This window comes from Hemicordylus capensis, chromosome 10 (assembly GCF_027244095.1).
Source record: "Hemicordylus capensis ecotype Gifberg chromosome 10, rHemCap1.1.pri, whole genome shotgun sequence".
NCBI lineage: Eukaryota > Metazoa > Chordata > Lepidosauria > Squamata > Cordylidae > Hemicordylus > Hemicordylus capensis.
Window position 1 is genome coordinate 20,458,157 of NC_069666.1, and position 18,939 is coordinate 20,477,095.

The following is an 18,939-nucleotide window of genomic DNA, read 5'->3' on the forward strand; positions in this document are numbered from 1 at the left end:
TTCAAAATAATAATAATAATAATCATAAATAATAATTCAGCCATCACAGGTCCTTGGGAAAGACTTGATGTCTGGATAAAACAAACCAGTCAATAACACCTGACTGTGTAAACAATAATAATAATCATCCTTACATCCTTGGTTGACTTGGAATAGTAAAACAAACTTGCCAATAATGTAAATCTGCATTGTTCTGGAGATCAGACATCCATTTATTACAAATCTTTAAGACACATGTATTGAAACTGTTATTTAAACAAGTAAGAAAAAACTGTTGTTTGCTTCCAAGGAATTAAATATTTGGGGTCTCACAATTCTTTTACAATAATTCATATACCACACAATTGATTATTCTCACATTTATAAAGAAAGTGGCTGGATCTAAAGACACAGAGAGTGTAAGCATATGGACAGCAGGTAAGATATTGCTTGTTAAGGCCAGTAGTGCCTATATTTCATCTCCAGCCATCAAAGGTTGCAAAAATAGCCCTGCTGTTCCCAGAATACATACAAGAATAAATACCCAGAGAAAAATCCGGTCAATTACCATGGCAACGTATTTCCAATCGTCTTGAGTCTGGAAAACATAAGCAGACAAACTGTATAAAGACAATTATAACTGTATTGTATACGCCAAGAAACATTCTAAGCCATGAGTTTTCCAACTTGGCCCCTCAGATGTGGTTGGACTACAACTCTCATCATCCTCAGCCTTTGGCCATTGTGGCTGAGAATGATGGGAGTTGTAGTCCAACCATAAGTTTGAGAACCCAAGTTTGAGAACCCCTGTTCTAAGCAATTTACTTTGCACATAGCATAAGGTAGCGTGCTGTTAGAAAGTCAGCCATGTGATGGGAACTTCATGGATGAATTGAGAATGTGTGAAAACTGTTCATCCTTGTCCATCTAGCAGGCAGATAAGGAATTGGGTTTGAATGATTATTCCTCATCTTACACCCGCACCTGAAGTATTTATACTTATGACTGCATTATATGATTTCATGTATCATAAATTAAAGTCCAAAGACTAATTAAATACTTAATTATTAAATAATTAAATACTTTTTGTTACATATAAATCTTCCCTCTTCTCTTTCATGCATGCTTGCCTTTTATTCCCCCACTAGAAACATCCTGCACATCTTAGTTTTGAGGACTTGTGCAATTAGACCAAACCTTTCCACTATACCAACACAACTGGATTAACTTATATACTTGGTATGCTGTGGTGCAGAGATCCAGCTGAAATGCTCTCCTGACATCTCATGCCACCATTTATTTATTTCAGGCACCTCAAATTTGTTGGACAACAACTCCCAAAGGCCCTTGGGAGTTGTAGTCCAACAATATCTTGGGGTCCCAAGGTTGAGAGCCCTTGAGTTAAAAGGATCCATACCTTCCCTCATTCCGTAAGTGGCCTTTGGCCGTTGTGGCTGGTGATGGTGATAGTTGTAGTCCAACAACATCTGTGTTAGAGGACCCCTGTCTTAAGGGATCCTGTGGACATGTTGCACATGGGGGTGGTGGAAGTATGTTGATTCCCCATTTGGCTTGCAAATATGGTTCCTGAAGTCATTCCCCCCCCCTTGCCAATATTCACTCAATAAAACTGTTTGAATGGTGTTTTTAAGAAAAACTCTTAAAAATGAAGTTTTAAGGAAAAAACCCCGCTTAAAACCAGGATTTAAAAAACCCAGAAATATATTGAGACAAGCTAGAAATCAGAAGACAAAGCCCGATTTGAGTGTGGGGTGCTTCCAAAGATCTCAAATGGACTTCGGGATAAGTCTAGCTGGTATGTAAACGCACACACTCTTCTGAAGGAGATTCGTGGTAACAGCCCTGTGTGGAATCGCTCCTGGTGAACTGGAAGAAGTGGGGGTTGATTAGCAAGCAGATCCTGCCCATTTGAGAGGAGGCAGGGATTGGATTGCATGTCTTTCTTGGTTTTCTCCATCACTGACTTGGCTCAGGTTGAACCTACAATGTCTAAAATGGATGGAACCCAGGCCAGTTCTCAGTCTGAGTCGTACCACTTCACACTGAAGGTATGATTGCTTGTGACTGAATGCTCTCCTGTACCCACCGCCCAAATTCTGTTTGCGTGGAAAACTGCCATGACAAGCTCAAGGGTTCTAGCCTGGCTTGACACACTTCATTTCTGCATGGAGTTACCATGTGGACTCTCACCTGCAGTATGAAATGGCACAGCCCAGATGCCTGTTTCAGTGGGCACTAGAATTCACAATTGGGATTATATCAGGGGTGTAACACGGTTGGAGGTAGCCCTGGGGCACGATTTGAGAACGGGTCTGCCCGCCCGTCTGCTGGATACTCTTAGGCACATAGGAAGCCGCCTTCTCCCGAGTCAGACTTTTGCTTCATCTAACTCTGTACTGTCTACACCAGGCCTGCTCAACTTAGGCCCAGTAGCTGTTTTTGGACAACTCCCATAATTCCCAGCCACAGTGGCCAATAGCCAGGGATTATGGGAATTGTAGGCCAACCCCTGCAGGAGGGCGGAAGTTGAGCAGCCCTGATCTACACGGACTGGCAGCAGCTTCTCCAAGTTTGCAGGCAGGAGTCTCTCTCAGCCCTGTCTTGGAGATGCTGTCAGGGAGGGAATCTGGAACCTTCTGCTCTTCCTAGAGTGGCCCCATCCCCTAAGGGGAACATCTTACAGTGCTCACATGTAGTCTTGCATTCAGATGTAAACCAGGGTGGGAGCCTCCAGATGTTGCTGAACTACAGCTCCCATCATCCCCAACCAATAAATTGTAGCTGGGGCTGATGGGAGCTGTAGTTCATCAACATCTGGAGGCTCCCCATTCGGGAACCACTGCCCTAAGGGGGATATCTTACAACACTTGTGCATATAGTCTCCCATTCATATGTCATGCAGAAGGTTCCAAGTTCCCTCCCTGGCATCTCTAAGATAGGGCTGAGAGAGAATCCTGCCTATAACCTTTAAGAAGCCACTCCAATGGTGGCTCCACCACAGGTTCATCTGCGGTTGGAATAAGGAATAAAACTTGCCCATACCTCTTTGGCTTCATTCTGCAACCTCATATTTTCTGCCATGTATTTCACGCTCTCGATTGCATCTCTCATTTCCGACGATATGACGGAGGACGAAATCAGGGTATCTACCGATTCGGAGCTGGAGCTCTGTGTCAGGCTGCTGTTGAGTTTCACGTATGCAATTCGTTGGTGCTGGCAGCAGCTGCATGCCATGTCTCGGCACACGAAGCCATCTTTGCAGAACTTGGTTTCCAAGGTGCTGTAGCAGTTTAAGTGGGGGAGTTCCGTACTGGGAGTTCCCTGTGGTTTCTGGATGTCCTCTTCTTCACTGGCAGGTCTCGTCATAAACATGACCCTGGGGAGGAATTTTAGGAAGATGGTCTTCACCCACTCGGGCATGGTGTGTGTCCCAGGAGTTCTGTAGTGCACATTAAGGACGAAGACCGTGATGACAATGGAGAGTGTTACGAAGATCATGGTGAAGAGGAGATATTCCCCAATCAGTGGGATCACCAGCGAGGTGGAAGGAATGGTCTCCGTTATCACAAGGAGGAAAACCGTCAAGGACAAAAGGACCGAGATGCACAGCGTTACTTTCTCACCACAGTCAGAAGGGAGGTAGAACACCAGCACAGTTAAGAAGGAGATCAGGAGGCATGGGATAATCATGTTGATGGTATAAAATAAGGGGAGACGCCGGATATGCAGGGAATAGGTGATATCCGGATACACTTCTTCACAGCAGTTATACTTAATATCATGCTTATAGCCTGGGGCTTTAATAATGGCCCACTCTCCACTCTCCCAGTAGTCCTTGAGGTTCATGGCGGAGCCCACCAGAACGAGGTCAATTTCAGCTTTGTCGTAGGACCAGGACCCAAACTTCATGGTGCAGTTCTGGTAGTCAAATGGGAAGTAGGTCACATCTATCTTACATGAGCTCTTGAATATAGCAGGGGGCATCCAGGTGATGTTCCCTGTATAGTTGAGCAAGGCTTTGGTTTTGTCATCCACCTGGAAGTCCCCGACAGCACTGTCAAAAAAGCAAACCCAAATGCTCATTGTGAAGGAATGCCTCCTTCCCATCATGCTTTATGGACTGTTTTATTTCAGTTTGTTCTGTGTCCCCTCCAGGCTCTGTAGGGGTTACAAGGTGGCAACCTCTAACAGCCATCAGAGGTAAAAGGTTGTCCACTGAAGAGTTTTGGAGGCAAAGTTACAAAGGCCACATTAGCAACCTCTAACAGCCATCTGAGGTAAAAAGTTGCCTACTGCAGAGTTTTGGAGGGAAGGTTACAAAGGCCACATTAGCAACCTCTAACAACTGCCTGAGGTAAAAAGATGTCTACTGCAGAGTTTTGGAGGGAAGGTTACAAAGGCCACATTCACACGTAACACGGAACTGCAGGTCCACCCCACCCCTGCTCTCCTGTCCGCATTCGGACAAAAAGGAGAGCAGGGTCTCTGCGGTCAGGGAGACTGCAGAAAGGAGGGCGGGGGAATGGCTGTGTGGGCTTCCTTCTTGCTTAAAGGATAGCCCACACAGCCAATCATGACTGGAGAGAGGGAGGAGCTTCCTCCCTCAACTCCGGTTAGAGTGAATGGAGCCTCCAGTTCTGCATTCGCTCATAACGCTCCAAAACTCCAGCCCCAGTTATGAGCAGTGAAACTTACTACAAGCTGAGGGTTCAAACTGGAGTTTGCAGAGCACAACCTGGGGTCGCTTTACAAACAGGACCGGAGTTGCACACATTCAGACATAACAGTTTGCTAACCTCTGGTCCCTGCAACTCCGGTTCTGTGTTACGTGCGAATTGGCCTGAGTGTTATGATTGTTTGTCTCAAAGCAGAGACAGAAGGGTCTGGTTGCCTGAGGGGAGAAACTCCCTGATTCGCTAATGTAATGTAATGTATTAATTTTTGTTGTCATTTATTTTCATTAATGTGTTAACTTTTTCTGATGGGTTGTTTGCTTTGTTGTAAACCGCCCAGAGACGTGAATTTTGGGCAGTACAAAAATATGTTAAACAAACAAACAAGCAAACAAATAATGTATCCCTTTGGAACTGGATAAAAGGGAGGAGGAGTGGGGCTGTGGGAGAAGAGTTCTGTAAAGGAGAGTGCCGCTGAGTGTTGTGTGAGCCGGAAGGCTAGAATATCATGCAGGGTAGGTTTGGGCTGAAACTGCTAGGGAAGGAAACAGTGAGGGAGCTGGTCCTGCTGGAACATGCAAGGCTTGGGAGAGAAGGCGAGCAAGCTTGTTAGTTTCTGATTTTGTACTCTTGTCTCCTGCCAGTGGAACTTTTCAACATTTGTTCCTGACCTGTAGTTTGGATTTTTGCAACTTTTTCTTATAGAAAACCTGTTCTTGGTTTTTATATTATTTTACTGTCTCTGTCTGTTATTTTGGTCCTCACATCTGGAGAGGAGAGCTGGTCTTGCGGTAGCAAGCATGACTTGTCCCCTTAGCTAAGCAGGGTCTGCCCTGGTTGCATATGAAAGGGAGACTAGAAGTGTGAGCACTGTAAGATGTTCCCCTCACGGGATGGAGCCTCTCTGGGAAGAGCAGAAGGTTCCAAGTTCCCTCCCTGGCAGCATCTCCAAGATAGGGCTAAGAGAGATTCCTGCCTGCAACCTTGGAGAAGCCGCTGCCAGTCTGTGTAGACAATACTGAGCTAGATAGACCAATGGTCTGACTCAGTATATGGCCGCTTCCTGTGTTCCTAAATGTTTTATAGAGAGGAGAGCTGGTCTTGTGTTAGCAAGCATGACTTGTCCCCTTAGCTAAGCAAGGTCCACCCTGGTTGCATATGAACGGGAGACTTGATGTGTGAGCAGTGGAAGAGATTCCCTTCAGGGGATGGGGCCACTCTGGGAAGAGCGTCTGCACACTTGCAAACAGAAGTTTCCAACTTCTCCCCCTGGCACCATCTCCAAGATAGGGCTGGGAGGGACTCCTGCCTGCAACCTTGGAGAAGCCGCTGCCTGTCTCTGTAGACAGTACTGAGCTAGATGGACCAAGGCAGTATACGGCAGCTTCCTATGTACCTGCTCATTTTATTTACCACACTACTAAGTGTTGATATACGACGTTTGATATAAGCTCCTCTCTCCCTCTGGCCATGATTCACCGTGTGGGCTGTCCTTCAAGCAAGAAGGAAGCTTGCACAGCCAGTCTCCTCTCCTCTCTGCTGTCTCCCTGACCACAGAGAGACCGCTCTCTGTTTCTTTCCAAATACAGACAGGAGAGGGATGTGGGGTGGGGGGCAGAACTGCAGGTCCTTTGGACCCACGGTTCCACGTTACATGCGAATACGGCCTTTGTAACTTTCCCTCCAAAACTCTGCAACTTTTACCTCAGACTTGGCTGTTAGAGGTTGCTACCTTTTCACCTCTGCAGAGCCGGGAGCAGTAGCGTACTGGAGTGGCAGGATAGAAATATTTTAAATATATTAATTAAATAAATATATATCCTTGGAAAGACAGTGACTAGGGGTGGGACCAGTCACACGAGCTAAAGATCTTAGTTTGGTGGCAGCGGGTGGCTAGACTGAGGGCCGGGTGTGGCCAAACGCTCACACTCATGATGCAGTTGCTGTTGGTCAAGTAATTTCTCTGTGGCCCTACAGTTTAGGGATAAGAAAGGCAACCTGTGTCATGGTTGTACGGATTAATGGGGACTAAACCAGACTATGGGAAACACCTACCTGTATATCGGGCAGCAGCGATATAGGAAGATGCTGAAAGGCATCATCTCATACTGCGTGGGAGATGGCAATGGCAAACCCCTCCTGTATCCTACCAAAGACAACCACAGGGCTCTGTGGGCGCCAGGAGTCAAAATCGACTTGATGGCACACTTTATCTTTACACACCTTAAACCCGAGGCAATAAATGCAGCATCACCTACTTCAGGGGTTACTTTTACTTTCATTGTCAGCTGGAGTCGATCTGGCATGTTTAGCCCTTTACTTAGAAACCTTTTTTTTTAAAAGAGCGGCTTTTTAGTTTGTTATTCTGTGTCTGTTCCAGTAAGTTTTAAATCTCTACATCTGATTTTATCAGAGTCTATTTTTATCTGAATTTTATTAATTTTGTATTGTTTTAGCATCTTAGTTGAGCAGTATTGGACGGGAGGGGCGGGAGATAAATGTTTGAAGTAAATAAATGCATTTACTTCCATACCATTTCCCTGCTGACACCCCCCCTTCAGGGGCTCATAGCAGCTTTGTGGAGGATAACAGGACTGGGGGAAGTCCTTTGCCTGAGGCTCTGGAAAGCCCTGCCATTCAGATCAGACAATATTCTTGATGTCCATGCTCAGGTCATGCGAAGTGGCAAGGCAGATAAGAGGCGTAGGCTCACAAAGGGAGCTGGCAAAAGGCTGGAGCCCACCGAAGGTATGCTATAGGCAACGAGGGCCCTCTGCAGTATTCCCTCTAACAGGGATTCCCAGATGTTGTTGACTACAACTCCCAGAATCCCCAGCTGCAATAGCTTTTGCTAGGGGATTCTGGGTTGTAGTTAACAGTAGAAAAAGCATTGACGCTTTTGACCTTTGGTGCTGGAGAAGACTTTTGAGGATACTATGGACAGCCAAGAAAACAAACCAATGGATCATCGAACAAATCAATCCAGAATTTTCACTTGAAGCACAAAGGACCATCTCAAACTATCATACTTTCTACAGATTATGCGAAGATCCAGCTCTCTTGAGAAGTCCATAATGCTGGGGAAAGTGAAAGGAAAGAGAAGAAGAGCATGACCAGCAGCAAGGTGGATGGACTTGATTACGACAGCAATGAATGCACCACTGAGAGACCTTCAAGGCCAAGTTGAAGACAGATCATCCTGGAGAGAATCTATCAATGTAGTTGCTAAGAGTCGACACCGAGTTGATGGCACTTAATCAATCAATCAATCAATCAATCAACAGCATCTGACTACATCCCTGTTAGAGGGAACACTGGCCCAGTGCCTTGTCCTGGATCCTCAGACCAGCCCTGCTCTAGAGGTGACATCTTAGCTGTCCTACCCCTCCTCCTGAGTAGGCCCATTGGGAGGGAAGCCAGGTGAGCACTCCATCTTTGGAGGGGGTGCAGCAGCACCTCTGCTTCTGGGACCTTGGGGGCGATGTGGGGGGTGGTTCTAAGGACTGGGTACAGGAGCCTCTCTGGGAAACACGCTCTACTACGGCTCCTCCAAAGGGTGACGAGCTTTGACTGCTCTGGGTCTAAGAAATGCAGAGGACTGTCTTTAGGACCAGGGATCCAGGCTGAGCCAGGATCCCCCCCCCCACAAAGGGTCTCCTCCAGGTTGGAGGAGAAGCCCAGTTGGTGAACCAGGGATCAAGTTGGTGAACTGAAGTTCAAGATGGTGAACCCCAGCACTCTGCTAGATCAGGATTGCACAACTTCGGCCCTCCAGCTAATTTTGACTACTGCTCCAAGGGTATGTAAGAGATTGCTGCCTTCTTAATGAACCCCACCACCTGTTAAGATTATCAGGGGAGGTCCAGTTACATTTACCACTGGCCCATTTGGTGGTGACCCAAAAGCGGGCATTTTCTAAGTTTGTTTGTTTGTTTGTTTGTTTAACATTTATATTCTGCTCTTCCTCCAAGGAGCCCAGAGCAGTGTACATAGTTAAGTTTATTCTCCCAACAACCCTGTGAAGTAGGCTAGGATGAGAGAGAAGTGACTGGCCCAGAGTCACCCAGCAAGTCTCATGACTGGATGGGGATTTGAACTCGGGTCTCCCCGGTCCTAGTCCAGCAGTCTAACTGCCAAGTTGCCCCAGGGCTCTGGAATACGCTCCCAAATGAAACTGGAACCTCCTCATCTCTGGCTGTTTTCAAGGGCGATAAAAATCGCCCTTATATCCACACATATAAGGGCGATGAGATACACATTTCCACACTTCAAAGCTTTTTTCAATGACCTTCTTTAATGTGCAATTGAAAGTTAAATGTCTAAAAGTTTAAAAACATTCAAAAGTTAAAAAACTTAAAAAACCAAACCACAGATGTAGCAAAAATATCAAATGTTTCAATGTAAGACATCATCCTCAGCGCTATATAAAGGTGGCTGAGTCTTGTTCTTAAATACAACTCCACACCATGATTCAGCTAAAGAACTGGAAGCAATCAACCAATCCTGTGCAGCTCCCAATATCACATACAGGGAAAAACAGTGGAAGGAGGGAAAAGAACACAAAAGCATAATGAAGTTCATACGCTCAATAACTAATGGATTTCGTTGCCTCCCTCATTTCCTCTTTAACATTTGTAGTTGGGTGCAACTGTTCTCTATATATGGCTTCTCTGATTTTTCATTTCCCCACATCTGTCTCCACAGCCAAGGTGAATATCTTTGTATTATCTTTTGCTACATCTGTGGTTTAGTTTTTTAAGTTTTTAAACTTTTGAATGTTTTAAAATTTTTAAACTTTTAACTTTCAATTGTGCATTAAAGAAGGTCATTGAAAAAAGGTTTAAAATAAAATAAGTAACTAAGTAAATAAATAAACTCCCACAATCTCCTACCAAAGTGGCCAATAGTCAGGGATGATGGGCAAACATCTGCAGGGGTGCTGAGGTTGTGTGGCCCTGTGCTAGATGGTCCAAATTGGCATAAGGCAGCTTTCTTCATAGGAACAGAGGAAGCTGCCATATACTGAGTCAGACCATTGGTCCATCTTGGTCAGTATGGTCTACAGAGACTGGCAGTGGCTTCTCCAAGGTTGCAGGCAGGAATCTCTTTCAGCTCTATCTAGTGATGTTGCCAGAAAGGGAACTTGAAACCTTCTGCTCTTCCCAGAGTGGCTCCATCCCTTGAGGAGACTATCTTATAGTGCTCACACTTCTAGTTGCCCATTCATATGTAACCAGGGTGGACCCTGCTTAGCTGAGGGGACAAGTCATGTTTGCTACCACAAGACCAGCTCTCCTCTCCTGCAATGTCTTCATGCAATGTAAACCCTGAAGTTTACTACAACTTTAAAAAAAGGTTTCAAAGGTATTACAATACTACTACTACTACTACTACTACTACTATTTTATTTTTACATTTATATCCCGCTCCTCTTCCAAGGAGCCCAGAGCAGTGTACTACATACTTGAGTTTCTTTCACAACAACCCTGTGAAGTAGGTTAGACTGAGAGAGAAGTGACTGGCCCAGAGTCACCCAGCTAGTTTCATGGCTGAATGGGGATTTGAACTCGGGTCTTCCCGGTCCTAGCACTCTAACCACTACACCACACTGGCTCTTGTTAACTACTACTACTACTGCTGCTGCTGCTACTGCTACTGCTGCTGCTACTGCTGCTGCTGTTCAAAGAACAAGCTCTCAGAGGTTTCCACAGAAAAAGAATGCACCCATTATTAAGAGTCACTATTACTTACTTGTTATATAATACAATATCTGGCTTCCAGATCTTATGAGACGGCACTCGAATAAACCGCACACCTCCATACTGGTCTGGATTCCACTTGAGCTTATAATCATTCCAGATCTAATCACAGGGGGAATAGAAAATTGATGGTGTTAAAAGTACAAGCTTCAAGTAAATTGTACAGCATTCCTTGACTGGTTTTTAGCCTCATAAGTAAGCTTATGAGATCACCCAGCATTCTGTGTGTGTGGGTCCCCCTCCATCAACTTCACAAGCCTGGACCAATATAAACCAAATTTGCTACAGTTATAGGGACACATAGGGATGCCTCAATTGTGTATGTACGTATGTATGTATTTATTTATTTTTGAATGTATATACCACCTAATATAACATATCTAAGCGGTGTACAGAATTAAAAACATAATACAAAATATAAACATTTAAAATTCATAAAAAGATAAAAACCATAATAGTTAAAACACAATAAAATTTAAAAAATTTAATGATGCCATCCACCCCAATTCAAGATGGCAGGCACGTAAACGTTTGAGGCATAAGTGGGCTAACTTGTGGACCGCCTAACCGATTTGAACCAAATTTGCTACAAGTGTCAGGACACATATTGTGGCTCAACTGTGTAGTTTGTGATGATGCCATCCACCCCAATGCAAGATGGTGGCCGTGTGAACGTTTAAGGCTGAAGTGGGTTAACTTGTGAGGATGGTAATTATCAATTTAGATTATAGTGAGAGGAAATTAGCTTGGTTGGCCACTGTGTGATGCTGCCTTATCCTGGTTGGCCACTGTGCGATGCTGGTTGGCCACTGTGTGATGGGCCTTATCTAGCAGGGCTTTTCTTATTATTAATCCCAGGATATTTTCTTCCCTGGATTTCCGCAGAGCTATGGCTGACCTGTAATGCCAGGATATAGCAGGTGGTGATTTGTCTTAGATGAACTTCTCAAGTGTTTACAGGCATCCCGTGGTAACATTTGAGTGGTTGTTTAAATTCACCCTATAATGTCACAGAGCACTGCAAAGTATGAGGGCTATATGTTTAGGATCCAGTTTCGTTGTTTCTGTTTTTCGACAAGATCATTCCATGATGAGTCTTAAGATCATGGAATTTCTCCAGGCCTTGGGATTCTGGGTGTTTTTCACACCCGGCTTTTAGTTTGCATCTCATCCGGGATGGAGGGTGTACATTCACATATTGGCCAGATTTATCCCAAAGTCCCTGTGAGCTATCAGGGAGCACTTCACACACGATTCGGGTTTTTCATTGCTCATTAGAGTGTAGCCCGATTTATATCCAGGATTTAAAAAAACCAATGTTTTGCGATGGTTTTGTGGGGGCAACTTCGAACTTGCAGTAAAGCCTCGCAGTAAACCTGCAGTAGAGCACACTGAAACCGTAAATAAAGGCTGTTTCACAACACCACCAGCAGAGGAAGCAGTATTGCGAAAACGTCACAATGGGGAAATACAGCTTACTTACTACAAATATTTATATTCAACAAAATATAAATATTCTTCAGTATTTATTTTCAAATGTAACAACAAAATTTTCAAATGTAACAACAAAATTCTCAAAGCGGTTTACATAGAAAAATAAATAATTTTTGGACATGGTCCCCTGTCCACAAAGGGCTCACAATCGAAAAAGAAACATAAGATGGACACCAGCAACAGCCACTGGAGGGATGTTTGTGCTGGGGTTGGATAGGGCCAGTTGCTCTCCCCCTGCTAAATATAAGAGTGTCACCACTTCATTTCCCAGATCCTTAGTGGCTCTGTGTTAAGGTTTAATCTAGAAAGCGCCCTGCTGTCTGAAGAGGCTTCTGCTGTTTTGATTTATTTAATACCAGCAAGCAGACAACCACTAGGTGTCAGAGGTGCATAAAAGATATCAATTCTCACATGGTTTATTCCTATGCTTCTTACTGCAGCCGTAGTTAAATCAAAATGTAGCCCAGAGTCTGCTATGTCTCTTATTACAACCATAGCTAGATTTTTAGTGCAGTCACATGCCTATTTTTATATTTTAAATCATTTTATGTTAGTAATGTATTTTGGCATCTTTTATATTTCTTATTGTATATTTTAAATCATATTCTTATGATAGTCTTAGAGTGTAAAATCTATTGCTACTTAGGTTTTAAAATGAACTTTATGCTGGTCTGTGACGGTAATAAAGATTGATTGATTATTGATTGATTGATAGAAATTCTCAGGCTCTGCAGCTTTTCTGTCTTCCACAGCTTTAGTGGGCATGGGCACTCTTCCTTATTCCTCTTATTCAAGTTGTAGTAACCGCTGACCTTTCTGTCTTCAAATGCAATTTGAGAGTATTAAGCTATTTTTTAAAAAAATCCTCTCTTGCTTTGGTTCTATGTCAGAAGTGCCATGGTATTGTTTTGTTCAAATGGAAGCTCTCTGCGCATATTCCAATCTCCTCTACAAGTTCTTCTAATCAATTCCCACCCCACAACAAGATTTGGCACAATCCAGTCAAAATTCTGGTTGTGTTCAAGGGGAGAGAGAGAAAAAAAACACTGAATTCTTTCTGATTGTGTAGGACTTAAAAGTGCTTAACTGTTGGCTGTGTTTGTTCTGGAGCTGGGTGAAAATGGCTGAAAAAGTTCCATACTCTTAAAGTTCCACACATCACACTCATGTTGTAATGGTTAGAATGTTGGCTTAGATTTGGGGAGACCCACTCAGTTCAAATCCACGCTCGACCACGAAACTTACTGGGTGACTCTAGGTCAGTCACTTCTCTCTCAGCCTAACCTACCTCTGTTCTCGTGGTAGCAAGCATGGCTTGTCCCCTTAGCTAAGCAGGGTCCACCCTGGTTGCACTTGAATGGGAGACTGCATGTGAGCACTGTAAGTTAATCCCCTTAGGGGATGGTGCTGCTCTGGGAAGAGCATCTAGGTTCCAAGTTCCCTCCCTGGTGGCATCTCCAAAATAGGGCTGAGAGAGATTCCTGCCTGCAAACCTTGGGAAAGCCGCTGCCAGTCTGTGTAGACAATATTGAGCTAGCTGGACCAATGGTCTGACTTGGTATATGGCAGCTTCCTGTGTTCCTATGTACTTCATAGGGTTGTTGTGTGGATAAACATAGCCATGTATACCACTCTGGGCTTCCTGGAGGAGGAGCAGGATAAACATGTAAAAATAAATAAAATCATGTTGCTTAGAAATTGTAGAAATGTTTTCTCAATTCTGGGTAGGTCTGGCTCCTAGGAGGCTGAAATACCTTCACAGGCATATTCTTGTACCGTGGTCCCTCGACTTACGAACTACTCGACATAAGTATTTTTCGAGTTACAAACGGCAGTTTTAGATCCGGTTTTAGATGCGTTTTTTTCAACTTACAAATTTTTAGATGGGGTTTCCTCGACTTACGAATTTTACATGCGGTTTCCTTGACTTGCCTGCCTGTTTACTGCCTGTTTATTCTTGAAAAGAAATGTTCCTGTGCAGTTTGCAAGCCTTACTGGGGGTCTGGGTCTTTTTTCTAGGCTCCGGAACGCATTAATCCGTTCCCAATGCATTCCTATGGGAAACCGCTTTTCGACTTACGAACTTTTCGACTTACAAATGTGCATTCGGAACGGATTAATTTCGTAAGTAGAGGGACCACTGTATTTATTTCTCCCTCCATACCTATGTAGGCCACTGAAGATACCAGCATACAAGCGTTTCAAGATTCTTATGTGTGATACTTACATGTCTCAGCCATAAGTTGGTCTCCATAATCTGATTTACTTCATCCTGGTGGAGGAAAAAGCATAGCTGTGTTTGAAGCATTTCACTATATTGGAAAGGTTTCAGAGGACCCTTTCCCTTTGAGTTGCTAAGTGACCAGGAGAAAATTACCCCAACTTTCCACCTACAGAGCTGCATAGAGTTCCACCTCTATGGCTCTGCTCCACAGAAGTGGTGCTTTCATGAGGCAAGTTGAGGTGGTAGCTTCAGACCACAGATTTTGGGGGCATTCCACAATCAAAGCAGCTCCTCAGGACCAATCGGACAGGCCCCACAATACCTCGGGCTGCCCCTGAAATTGCCTGCTGCCAGTCAGAGCAGACAATCTATTGCTGAACTGCTGCTGCCAGTCAGAGCGGACCATGTTAGCCATGATGGGTCAATGCTCTGGCTCAGTAGGAGCCAGCTTCTTATTTTCATTTATGTTCTTGCCACACAACTAATATTTTGCGTGCTGCAGGGCAAGGAGGACCAGCTTCTACTCACCACCTTGACCAGCTGTGACAGGGAGACTTCGAACCAAATGATGACCGGGTCAGACACATTCTCCACTGGTCTGATGATGTTGTTGTAATTGGTGAACAGTTCCTTGTACAGACGGTGTTCAGCTTCAGAACAGCAGCAGCCTAAAAGGAAACAAAAACCTCTCACCATCACCGCTTGGGATGCTCAAAGCATCTTTCCCGGAAGCTTCATTCTGAAAATGAGCATCATTTTCTATGAAAATTGAATCACAAGCTATTATCCCTCTCCTGGTGCTGCCCTTTGCCAGCGTTCTTTCCCTTTGCAGACATAGCAGATACAGATCAAGTTAAAGCGAAGGAAGTGGTCTGGGGTTCATTATTCATATGGACATGTACCCAGCTTAATTACTTAATGTGCATGTGGCAACCAGTGCTTTGCTAAGCAGAAGATGTGGTTTATGTTTAAATGATATAATTATGCGAGGCAGAAGAAATTATCCACGGAACTGAGAAGTTGCCTTTTCCATTATCCTCCCTGCTGGATTAAATCACGGAAAGTAAAACTTTCAGGAGGAAGGCCCTTTTAACCAACTTTAACATTATACACTGTTATGGAAACAGAGTGGGCCAGCAAAAGAAACATTTCTGCACTGCAGTGTGTTTAAATGTGCTTTTTAGGGCAAGGAATATCTCACACACCCGCCGGTTGACTTTAGGCTGAATGTTAATGTCTGCATGGTGCTTCCTCATCTCTGGAGCGGGGGCTTTTTAGAAAAGAAAAACCACCTATTTTCTGCTCTGCTGGATTTGGGCCGTTAAAAATGTGCACCCATGCACGGTCATTCACACCACAAACCTTCTGCAGTAGGTTTCCTCACAGGAAAATGGGAGCCTGGGATTAAATTGTGCAGTAAGTAGAGCTCTACATAGTTGTCAAGAACTTCTCTGAAGAAATTAACACAGTGTCCACTGAGCGAAAAGAAAAGCTTAGAACCAAACGTACGCTTGCCCTGTCCTGAGGAGAAATGGCCTATAATGAATATGTCCCACTGAGGCAAGAGAAGATGCCGTTGGTCAAATGCTCTTGGCATTTTAAAATTAAGCATACTGGTCTTGTGGTAGCAAACATGACTTGTCCCCATAGCTAAGCAGGGTCCACCCTGGTTGCATTTGAGCACTGGAAGATATTCCCCCCAGGGGATGGAGTCGCTCTGGGAAGAGCAGAAGGTTCCAAGTTCCCTCCCTGGCAGCATCTCCGAGATAGGGCTGAGAGAGATTCCTTCTGGCAACCTTGGAGAAGCCGCTGCCAGTCTGTGAAGACAATAATGAGCTAGATGGACCTATGGTCTGACTCAGCATATGGCAGCTTCCTATGTTCCTATGAGTCCTGTTGGACTACAACTCAAATGATCCCTTGCCTTTGGCTATTGTGGCTGAGGATTATGGAAGTTGTAGTATCTAGGGACCCAATGAGCTGGTTTTGTGGTCGCAAACATGGCTTGCCCTTTGCTAAGCAGGGTCCGCCTTGGTTTGCATTTGGATGGGAGGCTGCATGCGAGTGCTGCAAGATATTTCCCTCAGGATGGGGCCGTAGCTCAGTGGAAGAGCACCTGCATGCTTGCATGCAGAAGGTTCTAGGTTCACTCCCTGGCAGCATCTCCAAGACAGGGATGAGAGAGGCTTCTGCCTGCAACCTTGGAGAGCGGCTGCCAGTCAGTGTAGACAATACTGAGCTTGATGTATCCAGGGAAGCCTATATGTGCAAAATGCCTCCACTCAGGCACAGGGTTGGTGCTGATTTCCCTGTCTGACATAGCCCCTTATGGTATATGGGTATGGGTCCAAAAAGGCCTCCATGTGTGGGGGGCATGGGGTGTGTTCTGCCAGAAGGGGCTGCTGAAACCTGTCAGTTGATTCAGACTTCAGACCTTGATTTCATAATATTCAAGTTGTGAGTATGCTTTCTCTCGTATAACCTTCTTTGGCTCTTTGCTACCATTTCGTTTTTCTTCCTTTGCTTAAGGCTTTGAAGCATCACGTGTTTGACGGGAACAATAAACCGATAGCATCAATGATGACAGAAGCCCCCTGTAGAAAGGTCCCCCCAACTTCGAAAGGTACGCCAAAGAACTCTGTCTTGTGGTAGCAAGCATGAATTGCCCCCTTTGAAAAGCAGGGTCCACCCTGGTTTACATCTGAATGCAAGACTACATGTGAGCACTATAAGATGTTCCCCTTAGGGGATGGGGCCGCTCTGGGAAGAGCAGAAGGTTCCAAATTCCTTCCCTGGCAGCATCTCCAAGATAGGGCTGAGAGAGGCTCCTGCCTGCAATCTTGGAGAAGCCGCTGCCAGTCTGGGTGGACAATACTGAGCTAGATGGACCAATGGTCTGACTCGGTATATGGCAGCAACGTATGTTCCTAAAAATGATGAATCAAATCAAGCTTACAATGGTACAGAACTGTTTGTTACCATCTGGGGCTTAGATCAGAGGTTAGTTTATGCATTTATTCTACGTAATCATTTTGAGAACTTTCTTTTGGTTGAAAAGTGGGATGTCTCTATTTGCTGTAGCAGTCGGGCCTTTTTGTGCTGTCTGTTCACAACACAGTGCAGACTCTGAACTTAACGTTTGCAGTAAGGATTGCACTCTGCATGGTCCATCAGGCCTCATGTCTGATGGACAACCGATCAGTGCTATACTGCTGGTTGGTTGTATATGCACTGTTGACAGACAGTAACCTCAAGTTACTCATTTCTATGTCTAATAGTTTGACGCACATTCTTGCCTTTGTGAAAAGCGATAGTCGTTCCCCTGAGACAATGGCAATTTTATATCATAGCAGAAACATCACAGCAAGTACTACATTAGCTCAGATAGGATCTCATTCCTTTTATATTCCAGCCTTAAGGAACAGGGGAAATAATATGTCCCAGCCTTGATCTTTAGAATGTCAGAAGCAAAATATTTATTCCCACACTGGTTTCATATGTTCCTGACATTTAGCATTTAGTTTTCAAAAGTTCAGACCATGCCAGATTTAAGATCTCCCAGCTTCCGAGGAAGAAAATTAGCTGCAGCTATTTCCTTGCTAGTCAAAAGGAAGGGATTATTAATTTGGAAAGATTTATATAAAGATATTAAAAGGAAGACAGCTTTCATTGTTAATGATATTTTATTGTCTTTTTTCAATTAAGTATTGGAACTAAATAGAGGAAAGTTAGCTTTTTAGCTTCTAGAACGTGTATTAAGAATTCCCATTTACATTTATTAACACATACTGATTTCCTTGGCATAAATGCTTTTTGGTTCTGGGTTTCATGCTCAGCTTTCTTGAATACCCCACCCCACCCCATTGATGGCTTGCTCCCTGTTGAGTTCACCCAAACTCGAACACCCCTCACCTTTCGACTGCATTGGTATTGTTTCAAGTCAATATTCTCACACTTTGCTCTCGAGCAAACATGTTGATTTAGCATCCTGGATTTAGGAGAAATGGGATGCATTTATTCAAAGCATCGATTGAAAAGTGAAGACACGACTGTTGCTGCTCTTTGCCATTTTTTAGAAATGTCCCTACCCTTTCTTTTAACATTTGGCATCCCAGAACAGCTAGTATTTCCTTGCAAATAACGAGATGAAGCGACGTGTAAGCCCCAAATGAATATGTATCTTCAAGGCATACTACAAAATAGATCTACGGACTCCAGCTTCCCAACCAAGACTGGGAAGATGTGTCCTACGCCCCTGGTAATTGCCTCTCACCCTCACTCCTACCCCAAAATGGAAGGTTTGCTCACCTTGGAGGAAGAAGAAGAAAAGAAGAAACAGAAGCATGCTAGCAGCCCTTCCCATGGTGCTGTGAAATGTATCACTCATCCTCCGAGCCAGCCAGAGACAGGTTCATCTGGCAGGAGCATACAGAGACCTACAAAACAGACAGCCTGGATTCAGATGGATGCAGAAATGGTAATGACATGCAGGACCCTGAACAATAGTCCTGTGCTAGGAAGCTCCCCTTATCAGCACACAGTCCTGCCCCCTTTTGGGTTGCCCGCATGGAAAGATGAGCAGATTCTGCAGGCAAGGAGAGCTGTTCCCCGGCTGCCAGTGAAGGCAAAAGGCCGTTCATTGATGCATAAGTGAAGCCGGTAATCTGATAACGTTAAGAGCTTGGGCAGCCGGCTGGGTGTGTGAGTTCAGAGTCGTGGTCTCAACAGGGTGCCAAGTCGCCCAAACAGTTCTCGTTCATCAAAACCGGATAATTGAATTGTGCACAAG

The 18,939-nt window shown here is 44.5% G+C and overlaps 1 protein-coding gene and 1 long non-coding RNA gene across 2 annotated transcripts in view; one reads left to right on the forward strand and one right to left on the reverse strand.

Moving 5' to 3' along the window:
• The window catches only part of LOC128334953 (uncharacterized), a 39,057-nt gene that overhangs the window by 1,117 nt on the left and 19,001 nt on the right, over nucleotides 1-18,939 (forward strand). Inside the window, exon 2 of the long non-coding RNA XR_008311458.1 lies at nucleotides 16,680-16,773. This is a non-coding gene — a long non-coding RNA (uncharacterized LOC128334953). The remainder of the gene's footprint in view (nucleotides 1-16,679; nucleotides 16,774-18,939) is intronic.
• CHRNA3 (cholinergic receptor nicotinic alpha 3 subunit) lies at nucleotides 185-18,732 on the reverse strand. Its single transcript, XM_053272539.1, has 6 exons — nucleotides 18,459-18,732; nucleotides 14,679-14,818; nucleotides 14,154-14,198; nucleotides 10,425-10,534; nucleotides 3,043-4,054; nucleotides 185-577 (listed from the first exon to the last, which is right to left on the reverse strand). The coding sequence occupies exons 1-6, from the start codon at nucleotides 18,535-18,537 to the stop codon at nucleotides 449-451; spliced, it is 1,515 nt and encodes a 504-aa protein (XP_053128514.1). The 5' UTR covers nucleotides 18,538-18,732; the 3' UTR covers nucleotides 185-448.

What these genes read in the sequence shown, in the direction of transcription:
- CHRNA3 (XM_053272539.1), bottom strand. Translation starts at nt 18,537, where the DNA reads ATGAGTGATACATTTCACAGCACCATGGGAAGGGCTGCTAGCATGCTT. An exon ending in TGTCACAGCTGGTCAAGGTG is followed by an intron (nt 14,199 to 14,678) that starts GTGAGTAGAAGC and finishes TTCCTCCACCAG; the next exon opens with GATGAAGTAAATCAGATTAT. An exon ending in GATATTGTATTATATAACAA is followed by an intron (nt 4,055 to 10,424) that starts GTAAGTAATAGT and finishes CTTTTTTGACAG; the next exon opens with TGCTGTCGGGGACTTCCAGG.